Source organism: Sus scrofa, chromosome 13 (assembly GCF_054392235.1).
Source record: "Sus scrofa isolate SSC_HxYL_T2T_F1_AM1 chromosome 13, Sscrofa_HxYL_maternal_Yorkshire_Landrace_v2.0, whole genome shotgun sequence".
Taxonomy (NCBI): domain Eukaryota; kingdom Metazoa; phylum Chordata; class Mammalia; order Artiodactyla; family Suidae; genus Sus; species Sus scrofa.
The window spans coordinates 137,637,083-137,653,085 of record NC_139395.1 but is presented as its reverse complement, the minus strand read 5'-3'; the positions used below and the strand labels follow the sequence as shown (position 1 = coordinate 137,653,085).

Genomic DNA, 16,003 nt, shown 5'->3' with positions numbered 1-16,003 from the left:
AATGAGTAAAAATATTTTCCTAAGTTCTATGAGTTGTTCTAGTAAACTACTGCATTTGAGGGAGTGGGTCATGGGAACCCTTAAATTTGCCTAGTCAGAATTCTGTGTAATCTGGGCACTCCATTTGTAACTGGTGTCTGAAGTGAGGAAAGTCTTGTGGGAATGAACCCTTAAACCTGCCTGTGTAGTCTGATGCTAACTCCTGCTAGTTAGTATCAGAACTGAATTACTGGACACCCAGCTGGTGTCTAGACAATTTTCAAAACTGGTGTTAGAGCTGGTGTTGCAAAAGACACCAAGTATTCGGTGTCAGAACAAAGTTGAGAATACTTTCTGAAAATCCGTTTGTAATTTCATTGGTGGTAAACTCTACAAGACAAATATCTTGTCTACTATTATATCCCCAACACTCAGCACAGTGCCTGACACACTGTTCCATACCTCCTGGGTGAATATATAAATTGATGCCCACCACTGGAGTGTAGAAATCCTGAACTGTTATCCCGTAGAAGCTAGGTCAGGGTTTTTTTCCTGGGTCTGTTTCTGATGTAACACTGAAAGCTGATGAAACAGAGAAAAAAGCAACAGGACCAACTTTTCACTAGGTGATGTGAAGGTCAATTATAGGATAGAGTGGCCTACAGGAAGGAGCAGAAAAAAAATAGATGAAGTAAATTTGCTGAGGCCTATAGGACCTGAAAACAAATGAGGCCAGGCCTAAAAGTTACTGTCAAGAAAAGACCATCTCCAGAGTTCCCAACGTGGCTCAGTGGTCCATGAACCCAACTAGCATCCACAAGGATGTGGGTTCGATCCCCGGCCTTTCTGAGTGGATTAAGGTTCCGGCATTCAGTGAGCTGTGTTATAGCTTGCATATGTCGCTTGGAACCTGTTCTGCTGTGGTAGTGGTGTAGGCCAGTGCCTACAACTCCGATTGTACCCCTAGCCTGGGAACCTCCAAAGGCTGTGGGTGTACCCTAAAAAGACCAAAAAGAAAAGAAAAGAAAAGAAAAAAGACCATCTCTATCTTGCCATGAAAACAGGTCTTACCTGTGATGGGGTTATCCTTCCCTTTTTAATTTCAGATGAATTTTCACTTAACTTTCCTACTTTGTTACTTGAGCTGCATTTGTAGCATGTCCATCTTGTTTGACCCTCAATTTCTACAGTGCACTCTTTGTTTTGCAGACAGAATGAGTGATACAAATGGCCACAGCTGCAAAATGAAAGCAACCAATTTACACTTTTCATTATCATAAAGTCAAAACATAAGCTATGTTAGAGTATAGTTTAAGTGATAATTATCTCTAATAAGCTGTAATGCACTGATGGTTGTATAGGTTAAGATATAAGAAAAATGATTTACTTGTTGCTGTCATCTCTTTTTTAAAATCCAGACTCACCTATGTATACACTTAAGTTGTGAGTAGGACAGCATCACAGTTCTCTGACTACAAACCACTGGGGGATGAATTGAACTTCTCTTCACTTCTCAAACTATGAAACATTTTTAGATAGTTTGAAAAAAAGTCAGTTGGGGAAAATCATAATTATATAAGTAGCTTGATAATAACATGAGTGGTCTGTCTCACCAAATTCAAGAGTCATGATTTGATTAACAAGCATTTATAAAAAGGTCAGTGCTATGGTAAATTCTAACATTATTCCTATGAAGAAATTCACTATTGATTACACTCAATTACCAAATAAACCTTCCAGAAGTGAGTGCTGAGTATAACTTTCGGTCATCTTTATTGATTCCTCCTCTTTTCTCCAAACTGAAATGCTAGACTACTTCAGAAGTCAGTCCTTTTCTAGTCTTTCTAATCTTCCTTTTCTCTACCCTACATGTATCTATACCTATGTGTCTATATCTATTTCTATATGGAGAGAGAGAGGGGTCTGGCTCCACAGTCCATCTTACATGGTCTCAATCCACATATTCTGGATAAGCGGCCTCCTCCTGAGATCAAATCTTCCACTTTTGCACTAGACTACTTCTCTCTTTGCAGTGTGGCTTTAAACATCATTTATATGCTGATGGCTTCTAAATTTGTATTTCTAGGACATGTCTCTAACTAGAATAACTGCCTACCTGACATTCCTATGTGGAAGTTTAACAGGCACCTCAAACCTAACATCTCCAGGACAAAGCTCTTGATTTCCCCAGCTCCTCACACCTGTTCCCTCTCATCTTAGAGGATGGTACCACATTCCTCCAGCTGCTCAGGCTGAAGAGGTTTTTTCCCTCTCACTTCACATCTACTACATCAGCAAGTTATCTCTGCCCTTAAAATGTATTCTGAACCTTCACTCCTACTTTTCTCATCCTGCTCAAATGTCACTTCCTTAGAGATGTTTTTCCTCATTAAGGTTTCTTAAAATAGCTCTCTCACTCTGAACACCTCTTCTTTCCATCCCCTTGCCCTGTCCTTAATTTCTCTTCATAGCTCTTACTACTCTGTATGTATTTATCGCCTGACTACCCCAACTCCTCTTCCTCATGACCCCCATGCAGAAGGTAAAGTCTGTGAGGGAAGCACCAGAATGGCTGATTGGGGCTCTGTGCCCATGTGCATTCCTGCCTGGCAATACCGTACATGTACACACACCGTAATATAACATTTCCTCCTGGAACTCTCTTACCTAAAGACAATGATTTCATCGGCCATTTCCTGGCGTCTCTTGTACTGCTGCAAACAAATAGAGCAGTAATCCTGCTTGGGATTCAGTCCTCTGGTGACCGACGCTCTCAGGTTACACAATGACCAATGGAGATCCTGGTTTAGAAGGCTGGTAGTTGTTTCCAGCAGGGTCTATGAAAGACCAGAATAAAAACCAAACCAACAAAAAAATGGTTCATAAAGTGAAAGAAATAGAGGGGATAAATGGGGACCAGCCCTTGTTTCATTTTCTACCAAACACAACTGAACTGTTACACACTATAAAGGCATAGAAATGAACCTTGAAACACCCCACACGTAAGTGGTTAACTTTAATGTGCAGAGTAATGATAAGCGCATACATTAAGATTCTAGTTATTATTAGCTGTCACTAGTTTCTATGGAGAAATGTGTACTCTGCTATTCTGTGGCTGAATTCAGTACTGATGCTTTCAAATGACTAGATAAACTCAAATCTCTCTTTTTTTGTCTTTTTGAGGGCTGCACCCGCATCATATGGAGGTTCCCAGGCTAGGGGTCTAATCAGAGCTATAGCCACTGGCCTATACCACAGCCACAGCAACACAGGATCTGAGCCCCGTCTGCAACCTACACCACAGCAATACCGGATCCTTAACCCACTGAGCAAGGCCAGGGATTGAACCTGCAACCTCACGGTTCCTAGTCGGATTTGTTAACCACTGAGCCACGATGAGAACTCCCAAATCTCTTTATTTACTACATTTATATACTAATTTCTCTCTGACTGTTTGTAAGTTTTGTTATAACAAGTACTTTTAAAAATCCCTGATTTTTTTGAACAGAAACTGCATCCATGGCAATATTTCACATTAACCTTTCCCTGGAAAAGCTAATGGCCATTACTCAGTTTTTATCTCCCTTGGGCAGAAATCTCATTTGCCCTATCAGCACTTATGAGTCATTTGAATCTATTAAAGACTATGACATCTGTCATTAAGTCACATAAAGACATTTCACAGCTATCACATTAACTGATTTTAAGGCTCTCTGTGCTTTTTATTATAAAGTATTGTTTCCTTACTACATCTAATTCTCAACATTCATATATTTCATTTCAATGTGCAGTTGGGTACTTTTCTGTCAGTCCCAAAAGGGAAGATACACTCCCCGTTCTCCTTGCTGCACAGCATGGTCCTTTAACTTCATCTATAGTACAGAACTTTTAGTTCTTATGTCTGTTTTAATTCTTTCCAATCAACCCCACCGTTTCATCTTCTTCCAAAGCTCACAAAGATTTTCTGTCTTACACTCAGCTTTCCTTCTGCCATCGTGGAGTCTGTGCCTGCAGGGGTATCAGCTTTTCTGGGCTGTGCTTAGCAAAACTGTAGTTCTCACAACATCCTAAGAAAAGCTCTACAACCCCAAATTTTCTTTTTCTTCTGTAATAAAAGTGGATATTATATCTAACATGCCTAAATGGCACTTTTCCTAGGTGGCTTCAAGAGTTACTTGGAAGTACTTGAAGAAAAAAACCAAGCTGGCTCTTACTTAGAATTGAAGCTATAGGGAGCTCTGGGTTCAGGGAAGACCATTTTTGGTTAGTGGCAATTTCTGTTTCAGAATGTTTAAAAGAACACTCACTTAATTATTTTGAAATTTTCTATACTCATGCTGACCCTTCCTTTTCGTGGGTTTTATCTTTGCATTGCATTATTTTCCCAGAAAGTTTTTTCATTGGAAAAAAAAAAAGATATTTGTCACACTGCCAATGAATTAAAAGAATAAAATGAATCCAAACATTTCCACATTCTAGAATATGTGTATGTGAATAAAAAATATACTAAATATATTTTATATATATATAAAATATATATAAAATATATATTTTATATTTTTAATAGAAATATTTCTACATTTTTATAGAAATAAAAAATTTCTATTTTTAATAGAAATTTAAAAATTAAAAAAACACAAATGTCAATCTACTAAACTTTCAGTAAACAGATGGTAATTTTTAAAGAAAAAGTACAGGTGCAAAGGAAAAAGAAATGGCTTCTTTTTACCTTAGGATAAGCTGAAAAATAAAAAGTAGCTTACCTGTTCATAGTTAAAGGTATCCAACATTCCCAGAATAAGTCCCTGGATTTCTCCAAGTTTTCCTTTTCCATAAACTGGATCCTGATTAGAAAAAAAATGCAAAAATATATAATTTTATTCTTGGTATTTAAAATTAAAATGTAAGTTATTTAAAAAGAGTCAAAATGTTTATTCTTCCATGAACCTTCCATTGGAAATGCATATCGGTCTCCTGCGGCCATCAAAAATGCTCCTGGATTGGAAGAATCAATATTGTCAAAATGACTGTACTGCTCAAGGCAATCTACAGATTCAATGAAACCCCTATCAAATTACAAAGGACATTCTTCACAGAACCAGAAAAGAATATTTTAAAATTTGTATGGAAACACAAGATACCCCTAATAGCCAAAGCAATATAGAAAAAGAAAAACGGAGATGGAGGAATCAGGCCCCTGACTTCAGAAAATACTATGAAGGTACAGTTAGCAAAACAATAAGGTACTGGTACAAAAACAGAAATATAGATCATTGGAACAGGATAGAAAGCCCAGAAATAAATCCAAGCACCTCTGGTCAACTAATCTATGACAAAGGAGGCAAGAACATACAGTGGAAGAAAGACAGTCTTCAATAAACGGTGCTGGGCAAATTGGAAAGCTACATGTAAAAGAATGAAATTAGAACACTAACACCATACACAAAAATAAGCTCAAAATGGATTAAAGACCTAAATATAAGGCCAAATACTATAAAACTAGAAGAAAACATAGGCAGAATACTCTTTGACATAAATCATAGCAATATCTTATTTGATCCACCTCCTAGAATCATGACAATAAAGACAAAAATAAACCAATGGGACCTAATTAAACTCAAAAGCTTTTTGCACAGCAAAGGAAACCATTAAAAAAAAGACAAGCCATAGAATGGGTGAAAATCTTTGCAAATGATGCAACAGACAAGGGCCTAATCTCCAAAATTTACAAACAACTTATAAAACTCAACAACAAAAAAACAAACCCAACTGAAAAATGGGCATAAGACTGAAACAGATATTTCTCCAAAGAAGACATAATGGATGGCCAATAGGCACATGAAAAAATGCTCAACATCACTAATTATTATAGAAATACAAATCAAAACTACAATGAGGTACTACCTCACACTGGTCAGAACGGCCATCATTAACAAGTCAACAAGTAACAAAAACTGGAGAGGGTATGGAGAAAAAGGTAACCCCCTTCACTGTTGGTGGGAATATAAGTTGGTACAACCACTACAGAAAATGGTTATGGAGGTGCCTCTGAAAACTAGATATAGAACTACCATCTGATCCAGCAATCCACACCTGGGCATATATCTGAACAAAACTACAATTAAAAAAGATACATGCACCCCTATGGTCACTGCAGCGCTATTCATGAACAACAAGACATGGAAACAACCTAAATGTCCATCAACAGATGAATGGATTAAGATGTGGTATGTGGAGTTCCCATCGTGGCTCAGTGGTTAACAAATCTGACTAGGAACCATGAGGTTGCGGGTTTGATCCCTGGCCTTGCTCAGTGGGTTAAGGATCTGGTGTTGCCATGAGCTGTAGTGTAGGTTGCAGATGCGGCTCAGATCCCACATTGCTGCGGCTGTGGCGTAGGCCAGTGGCTACAGCTCTGATTAGACCCCTAGCCTGGGAACCTCCATATGCTGCGGGTGCAGCCCTAAAAAGACAAAAAGACCAAAGGAAAAAAAAAAAAAAAGATGATGTGGTATGTGTGATCCAGCCACTTACACTGGAACACTGAAATACTACTCAGCCATAAAAAGATAAAGTAATGCCATTTGCAGCAACATGGATGGAACTAGAGATTCTCATACTAAGTGAAGTAAGCCAGAAAGAAAAAGACAAATACCATACGATATCACTTATTTGTGGAATCTAAAATATGGCACAGATGATCTTATCTACAAAACAGAAACAGATCATGGCCAAAGAAAGGAGATTTGTAGTTCCCAGGGGGAGAGGGGAAGAAGTGGGATGGATGGAGAGTCTGGGCTTTGGGATGAAAAATGTTACATTTGGAATGGATGGGCAATGGGGTCCTGCTGTACAGCACAAGGAACTGGGTCTGTACAACAGAAATTGAAGAAACATTGTAAATAAACAATACTTTAAAAAAGAAAAAAGATGCAACTATACTATCTTAAAAAATATATTTTGGAAAAATAAATAAAATTTAAATGACCCAAGCCCCTTGCTTAACCACCTTCTTTGCAAGTCTAATTAAATTTTACTCTAGGAGTTCCTGTCGTGGCGCAGTGGTTAACAAATCCGACTAGGAACCATGAGGTTGCGGATTCGGTCCCTGCCCTTGCTCAGTGGGTTAACGATCCGGCGTTGTCGTGAGCTGTGGTGTAGGTTGCAGATTCGGCTCGGATCCTGCGTTGCTGTGGCTGTGGCGTAGGCCAGTGACTACAGCTCCGATTCGACCCCTAGCCTGGGAACCTCCATATGCTGCAGGAGCGGCCCAAGAAATGGCAAAAAGACAAAAAAAAAAAAAAAAAAAAAAAAAAAAAAAAAAAAAAAAAAATTTTACTCTAGTTTTGCTTCTGCAGCAATTTTCCTTTCCTTCTTCACATTAAACATCACTAATCCCCTTTGAGTTCTTATTTATCTGCTACATTAAAACCAAAGTAATGTTCACAGCAGCACTGCTCACAACATGGAAATCTAAATGTCCATCAACAGATGAATGGATTAAAATGTGGTACATACATACAATGGACTACTACTCAGCCATAAAAAAGGAATGAAATAATGCCATTGGCAGCTACATGAGTGGAACTAGAGATTCTCATACTACGTGAAGTAAGTCAGAAAGAAAAAGACAAAGACCATACGATATCACTTTTTTTTTTTTTTTTTTGTCTTTTTCTTATTTCTTGGGCCACTCCCGTGGCACATGGAGGTTCCCAGGCTAGGGGTCTAATCAGAGCTGTAGCCGTCAGCCTACACCAGAGCCGCAGCAACACGGGATCCGAGCCGCGTCTGCAACCTACACCACAGCTCACAACAACGCCGGATCGTTAACCCACTGAGCAAGGGCAGGGATCGAACCTGCAACCTTATGGTTCCTAGTCGGATTCGTTAACCACTGCACCACGACGGAAACTCCTGATATCACTTCTATGTGGAATCTAATATACGGCACAAATGAAGCCATTACATATCAGAAACATATAGACATGAAGAACAGACTTGTAGCTGCAAAAGGGGATGGGGAGGGAGTGAGACTGACTGAGAGTTTGAGGTTAGTAGATGCAAATTATTACATTTAGAATGGATAAACAACAAGGTCCTGCTGTATACCACAGGGAACTATATCCAATCTCAGGATAAACTATGATGGAAGATAATACAAGAAAAAGAAAGTGTATATATATGTGTGTGTGTGTGTGTGTGTGCGTGCGTGCATGCGTGTGTGTGTGTGCGTGTGTGTGTGTGTGTGTGTATGACTGGGTCAACTTTGCTGTAGAGCAGAAATTGACAAAACATTGTAAATCAACTATACTTTAAGAATAATTAAAAAACAAAACAAAACACCAAAGTACTTGTGAATACCCAGAATCTGTCCAACTCTTCCTGTGACCCACATTTGGTCACCTCCCAATCCAAACCAACTAAGCCATGTCAGTTTAGGAGATCAGTTTCTGGATCCAAGAAGCAACTTTCAGTTTTCCAAAGCTTTTCTCAATAAAGTCACTACTGATAAACAACAGATGGCTAGGCACCCAGTCTCCCTCCATTGCTTTTCCTATGAGGTATGCCAAGTAACTTATTTATTATACACAATTTGAAAAACACCGATGTGTACAAAAATAAAACAATACTGAAATCCAACTACCCAGAGATACTTTTGATATTTTGAGGTAAATTCTTCCAGTCTTCTTTCTGGGGAAGGCCAGGGATGTATTTCTTAGTGTATAAAACTGGAGTATTTTACATAATACTTTTATAACTTTTTACTTACCAGGATATTGCAAGCAGTTTCCCCTATTATTCAACACAAAATATGAATCATGTGAAAATACCATTATTCAACCATTCTGTGTTGCTGGGGATTTATGTTTCCCTCCTCATACCCTGCTTTTTAATCCCACCTGTTATTATCAAATGCAAGTGGCTGCAAATTTTGGTCTGAATCTCCAATTCTTTCTTAAGAGGAGATTTCAAGAAAGAGAATGAAATATAGACTCAAAGAGAATTTTTATGGGTATTGATACATACAGTTCACCCTTCTACAACACAGGGTTAGAACTGAGTGTGCCCATTTATATGCAGATTTTTCCAATAAATATATTGGAAAAAATTTTAAAGATTTGCAATAATATGAAAAAATTTGCAGATGACCACATAGCCAAGAAATATCTTAAAGATTAAAAAGTTGGGTATGTCATGAATACATAAAATATATGAGATACTAGTCTATCCTTACATAGGAATATACTTACATAAGGCATAAGGTGAGTGATACTTAATATAACCTGTTTTCTTATTATTTTACTACTTTGATTTTAAAGAATGACATTATCATACAGTGTGCCCCTCTCTCCTTCCCTGTCTCTCTTGTAATTGGACAAAGTGTGGATCAGCCTATCATCACAGGTAAGGGGTTTTTTTTTAGTGTAAAAATGTTTCAAATACTGTTTATTAATAAGTCTCTAATATTGTATACTATACAAACTTTATAACCATTCATTAGTGTACAAGCTAGGGTACTGTGAAGCAATCATATCAATTATACTAAGCTAACATAAAATAATCACATTGCTTCTTTGTTATCAATGCATGAATTGTCATCTCTGTAAATAAATATTTCTTTTTCACATTATCTTTTTATTTTTGATGTCTTGTGGTAGTAATACATGTACATCAGTTGTATTTTGTATCATATAAGAAAATATTGGGGAGATCCCTTTGTGGCTCAGTGGTTAACAAATCCGACTAGGAACCATGAGGATTCGAGTTCAATCCCTGGCCTTGCTCATTGGGTTAACGATCCGGCGTTGCCGTGAGCTGTGGTGTAGGTCACAGACGCGGATCCCATATTGCTGTGGCTCTGGCGTAGGCCGGCTCTGATTGGACCCCTGGCCTGGGAACCTCCATATGCTGTGGGAGCGGCCCAAGAATGGCAAAAAGACAAAAAAAAAAAAAAAAAAAAAAATTGGTGAGCTGTCAGTACCTTCATTTCATAAACAGATGATCTATGGTATTGATAAGTACAGTACTGTAAATGCATTTTCTCTCCTTTATAATTTTTAATAACATTTTCCTCTGTCTAGATTACCTTATATAAGAATACAGTAAATAATACACATACAATATGTGTTAATCAACTCTTTATGTTATTGTTAAGGCGTCTAGTCAACTGTAGGTGATTAGTAGTTAAGCTTTGGGGGAGTCAAAAGTTATATATGGGGAGTTCCTGTCGTGGTTCAGTGGTTAACGAATTCATCTAGGAACCATGAGGTTGTGGTTTCGATCCCTGGCCTTGCTCAGTGGGTTAAGGATCCAGCGTTGCTGTGAGCTGTGGTGTAGGTCGCAGATGTGGCTTGGATCTGGCGTTGCTGTGAGCTGTGGTGTAGGCTGGCAGCTGTAGCTCTGATTAGACCCCTAGCCTGGGAACCTCCATATGCCACAGTGAGGCCATAGGAAAAAAAAAAAAAAGTTATACATGCATTTTCAACTTAGAAGGTGGAAGGGTCAGCATCCCTAACCCCCATGTTCAAGGTCAACTGGATTGCCCAACTGCTGTACCAAAAAGTTGTATTATGTAATTTTTACCTCCATCTGCACATTTGCACACCTATTTTACTGTACTTTGGCTGCCTGGAATTATAACAACAAAACTGCTAACAAATGAGTATGTCAGGTCTATTACTTTAATATGAGGCTATATATGACATAAATGCCTCTTCCATACTAAAGACAGGAATCCAAACCAGAAGGTAATGATAAAAGTTAGCTTCTATTTATTAAGTAGGCATATGCCAAGTACAATTCTAAGCACTTTATATATATACTACATCACTCAATTCCTTCCAGAATATTTATAAATGAAGAAATTCAGGCTCAGAGAGGTTAAGTAAAATTCTCTAAGAACAAAACACTATAAAGAAGATAAGCTGGGATTTGAATCTAGTACTTCAGAAATGATGCATTCCATTAACACACTATACTGGTCTCCCAAGTATGGACACATCAACTAATAAGCTAAATAATAATCTAATGTTTGCTAGATAATATAAATAAGAAATACAAATAATTAAATGATAAACTAACATTTGCTGGAAAATATGTGTAACATTTCTGGTTACTTATAGAGTAAAGGTTATTAAAATCTTGGTACAGTAGTTGGGAGTTAAAATGCTAAGAAAAAAAGATTATGAAGCAGGAAAAACTCAGGAGAAAGGTTCAGATATATAAGAAGAAACTTTGCCTTGCTGCCCTTGTACAACGTAGTCTTAAGAGTTGCTTCTCTCTCTCTCTCCTATGCTCTGATGATGGTTCTTGAAGTCTAGATAGATGCAATTTCTAAGATGAGTTTTTAGTACTTTTAGCTGGTCAGGAGCAGCACAATATTGCCTGCCATAGGTTCCTGCTCCCTGATGCTGAGCTTATGCTAATTAACAAGTTTACTTTGGGCCCGAACAGATCACTCAGACTTACTGGTGAAATTTCTGTTTCACTAAGTCAAGCATGTGCAGAGCATCTGCAAAAGACAAGTAATAGGGATCTCAGACTAACTCTTTACTAGAAAAACAACTTATGTCATATACCTACAAGATAATCTTTTAATTTTTCTCTGCATAAAAATAGATCCCTGTTAAATGCTACTGAATGTACACTCAATTATGCTTTTTGTCAAGTTCTTAGTGAATACATTTACTTCTCAAAGTATAAATGGACAGTATAATACTTTATTATAAAAATGTTATCTGCTTTAATATGTCCATCCAGTGCATTGATAATAGCTCTAACATAGAAAAGCTTTGTCATTTGTTTATGACAAGATTGGTTTGGAGAATAAAGAGGTCTTGAAAAGGTTAAATTCTAAGAAAAAGAAATCTTTATAGGTCATGTCTATATTTATACCAGTACATTTCACTTTAATATGCATAATTTAAAAGCAAAATCATGAAAATAACCTCATGCTGGGACAACATATAAATTATAGAATGCAAAAGGGAGCTCAAGGCTTCTGGCACAGCGTGTACACAATCCACTAGCTTTTCAAATTATTTTCCAAAGATGTCAGCTAGATTCTTCAGCAATAAATAACTGCTGAGGTTACTCTTTAACTTGTTTGTAAACTACAAAAGAACAGTACATTTAGGTACTTCGCATAAACTTGTTTTTTTAAAAAAGCACATTATAAAAAGATGTGATGACCACTTTTTTCCCTATTTTTTTTTCCTTTTAAATTGAAGTATAGTTGATTTATAATATTGTGTTAGTTTCAGGCATATAACATGGTAGTTCAGTTGGGTTTTTTTTTCTGACTATATTCCCTTATAGGTTCTTAGAAGATATTGATTATAATTTCCTTGCTATAACATAAATCCATGTTGTTTATCTATCTTTGAAATAGTAGTTTATACCTGTTAATCCCATCCTTCTCATGTGTCCTTCTCCCCTCCCCTCTCTGCTTTGGTAACCATAAGTTTGTTTTCTATTTCTGTGAGTCTGTTTCTATTTTGCAGGTAGACTCATTTGTATTATTTTTTACATTATACATATTATAAGTGATATCATTCTGTACTTATCTTTCTCTGTCTGACTTACTTCACTAAATACAAGATTCTCTAGGTCCATCCATGTTGTTGCAAATGGCAATACCCCTAATGCTTTCTGATATCTATTGTATCATGTATGTGGTTTGCTATAAAATTAAAATTTTTGCCAATCAAGCATTACTTTAACATATAAATCACTCATCTGTATTAATTCCCTCGGCATAACAATCATAAATAGCTTCTCAGAAGCCAGAGATAACTTTTGCCATAGAGTGAAGAGCAATAAGAGTAAGCAGTGAAGACAGAAGTCATATAACATAAATATAGTCCCTTAAAAATACTAACTCATCACCTACTGTTCATGAAAGAAACCTGTACAATTCAGGTCCCAAGTATCAGTTTGAATGAATGTTTAGAGGTCAGGAAGATTTTTGAGAACCTCTTATCATGCAGATATTTCCTCTGGAAAACTTGTAAATTTCTGAGTAGCTGTGCATCTAAATAACTGTCACTCCCTATCTTCTCCCCAGGGAAACTGACTGAGGTAGATATGAAAAACACTATGGTTGGTGTTAGGTATAGAAAAAAAGGCCACAAATTTGGAGTTAGAAGACCTAGGTTAATGTTCCCACTTACTAACTGGGCAAATTATTTAATTTTTTTGAACGGCATTTCCCCCTTGAGAACCACGAGGATACCACGACTTCCCCAGCATAACATACATACAGGTCAAAGAGGACAAAAGTGCTTGATGAAGTGTGGAGGACTTCTCAGGGACATCAGGGGTTTGAGCCAACTAATATTTATTGAATATATACTATGTTCCAAGCACTGTGCTAAGTGCTAGAGAAAAAGCAGCAAACAAGGAGACCTGGTCCTGCTTTCATGGAACTCACAGTCAGGGAGGTAAGCCTATGCGAGTTAAGAGTCTAAAAAGAAAGTTTATATTTACTTCTGTTGACTGCTTCCTTTGTTGTGCAGAAGCTTTTAAGTTTAATTAGGCTTCATTTGTTTGCTTTTGCTTTTCTTTCTTTTGCCTTAGGAGACAGAAACAAAAAAAAACAATGCTCTGATTTATGTCAAAGAGTGTTCTATTCTGCTTATTCTCTACTAGGAGTTTTATGGTTCCAGGTCTTACCTTTATGTCTTTAATCCGTTTTTTTGTCTCTTGTATACAATATGGTATGTTTCAATCTCATTCTTTTATTACCTAGCTGTTCAGTTTTCCCAGAACCATTTACTGAAGAGACTATCTTTTCTCCATTCAATACTCTTGCATCCTTCATCACAGATTAATTGATTGAAGGTGTGTGGTTTTATTTCTGGGCTCTCTGTTCCATTGATGCATATGTCTATTTTTGTGCCAATACTATGCTTTTTAAATATTGTAGCTTTGTAGTATAGTCTGAAGTCTAGGAACGTGATACCCCCAGCTTAATTATTTCTTCTCAGGATTGCTTTGGCAGTTTGTAGTCTTTTGTGATTTCAAATAAACTTAAGAGTTAGTTGTTCCTGGAGTTCCCGTCGTGGCGCAGTGGTTAACGAATCTGACTAGGAACCATGAGGTTGCAGGTTCAGTGCCTGCCCTTGCTCAGTGGGTTAACGATCTGGCGTTGCCGTGAGCTGTGATGTAGGTTGCAGACGCAGCTCGGATCCCATGTTGCTGTGGCTCTGGCGTAGGCTGATGGCTACAGCTCCAATTAGACCCCTAGCCTGGGAACCTCCATGTGCCACGGGAGTGGCACAAGAAATGGCAAAAAGACAAAAAAAAAAAAAATTAGTTGTTCCTGTTCTGTGAAAAATGTCATGGGTACCTTGATAGGATTGAATTAAATCTGTAGGTTGCTTTGGGTAGCAAGGACATTTTTTAAATATTACTGCTTACAATCTAAGAACATGGGACATCTTTCCATTTCTTTGCATTATTTTCAATTTCCTGCATCAATGTTTTATAGTGTTCAGAATACAAGTCTTTCACCTCCTTGGTTAAGTTTATTCCTAGGTATTTTACTCTTTTTTAATGTAATTTAAACGGGATTTTTTTTGGGGGGGGTTTCCCTTTTTGATGTTATTGGTGTATAGAAAAACAAAACATTTCTGTATTTTAATCTTGTATCCTGCAACACAACTAAATTCATTTATTAGTTGTAGCAGTTTTGGGGTGGAGACTTTAGGGTTTTCTATATACAGCATCATGTTATCTACAAATTCTGACAGTTTTACTTCTTTCTTCCCAATTTGGATCCTTATACTTCTTTTTCTTGCCTGATTGCTGTGGCTAGGACTTTCAGGACTATATTAAGTAGAAGTGGTGAGAGTGGGCATCCTTGTCTTATTCTTGATTTTAGAAAAAAGGCTTTCAGCTTTTTACCATTGAGTATTATATTTATCATAAATGGCTTTTATTATGTTGAGATATGTTCCCTCTATACCAATTTTGGTGAGTTTTTATCATGAACGGATGCTGAATTTTGTCAAATGCTTTTTTTTCCCCACCTATTGAGATGATCATGTGATTTTTATCCTTCCTTTTGTAATATGGTGTCTAACACTGATTGATTTGCAAATATTGAACCATCTTTGAATCCCTTGAATAAATCCTACTTGATCATGGCACATGGCCCTTTTTATGCACTCTTGGATTGGGTTTGCTAAAATTTTGTTGAGAATTTTTGCATTTATATTCATCAAAGATATTGGCCTGTAATTTTCATTTTTTGTAGTGTCTTTGGATTTGACGTTGTGGCCTTGTACAATGAATTTGGGGGTATTTCCTCTTCAGTTTTTTGGGACAGCTTGAGAAGGATAGGTAATAGCTCTTCTTTATATGTTTGGTAGATTTCCATTATGAAGCCATTTTTGTCTTGGACTTTTGTTTGCTGGGAGTTTTTTTAGAATTAAAAATTCAGTTATATTTTTTATTACAAGTTCGATTTCATTAGTAGTGTTCAATATATTCAGATTGTCTGTTTCTTCCTGATTCAGTCTTGGGAGGCTGTATGTTCCTAGATATTTATCCATTTTTTCAAGGTCCAATTTATTGGCGTATAACTGTTCATAATATTATGAATTTTGTGTCTCTATGGTATCATTTTTTAGCCTTTTTCATTTCTTATTTTGTTTGGATTCTTTCCCTTTTCTTCTTGATAAGCTTGGCTAAATTTATCAGTTTTGTTTATCTTTCAAAAATCAGCTCTTGGTTTCACTGATCTTTTCTATTTCGTTTTTGATCTCTATTTTATTTACTTCCTCCCTGACTTTTATTATTTCCTTCCTTCTGCTGACTTTGGGCTTTGTTTTTTTCCTAATCCCTTTAAGTGGTAGGTTAAGTTATTTATTTGGGGTTTTTCTTATTTCTTAAGGAAGGCCTGTATCACTGTACATTTCTCTCTTACAACTGTTTTACCTGCATCCGATAAATTTTGGAAAGTCGGGTTTCTGTTTTCATTTGTCTTGAGGTATTTTGGGCCATCTCCTTGATTTCT

The 16,003-nt window shown here is 36.9% G+C and overlaps 1 protein-coding gene across 4 annotated transcripts in view; it reads right to left on the bottom strand.

The window, feature by feature from the left end:
* The window catches only part of VPS8 (VPS8 subunit of CORVET complex), a 256,850-nt gene that overhangs the window by 47,791 nt on the left and 193,056 nt on the right, over positions 1 to 16,003 (bottom strand). For all 4 annotated transcript variants that reach the window (XR_014824480.1, XM_084990588.1, XM_084990589.1 and 1 more), the window contains 3 exons: positions 4,743 to 4,823; positions 2,647 to 2,816; positions 1,051 to 1,216 (listed from right to left, as the gene is read on the bottom strand). Coding sequence is in view for 3 of the 4 variants with exons in the window: in XM_084990588.1 (XP_084846714.1) it covers positions 1,051 to 1,216; positions 2,647 to 2,816; positions 4,743 to 4,823 (417 nt within the window). In the remaining variant the exon portion in view is untranslated. The remainder of the gene's footprint in view (positions 1 to 1,050; positions 1,217 to 2,646; positions 2,817 to 4,742; positions 4,824 to 16,003) is intronic.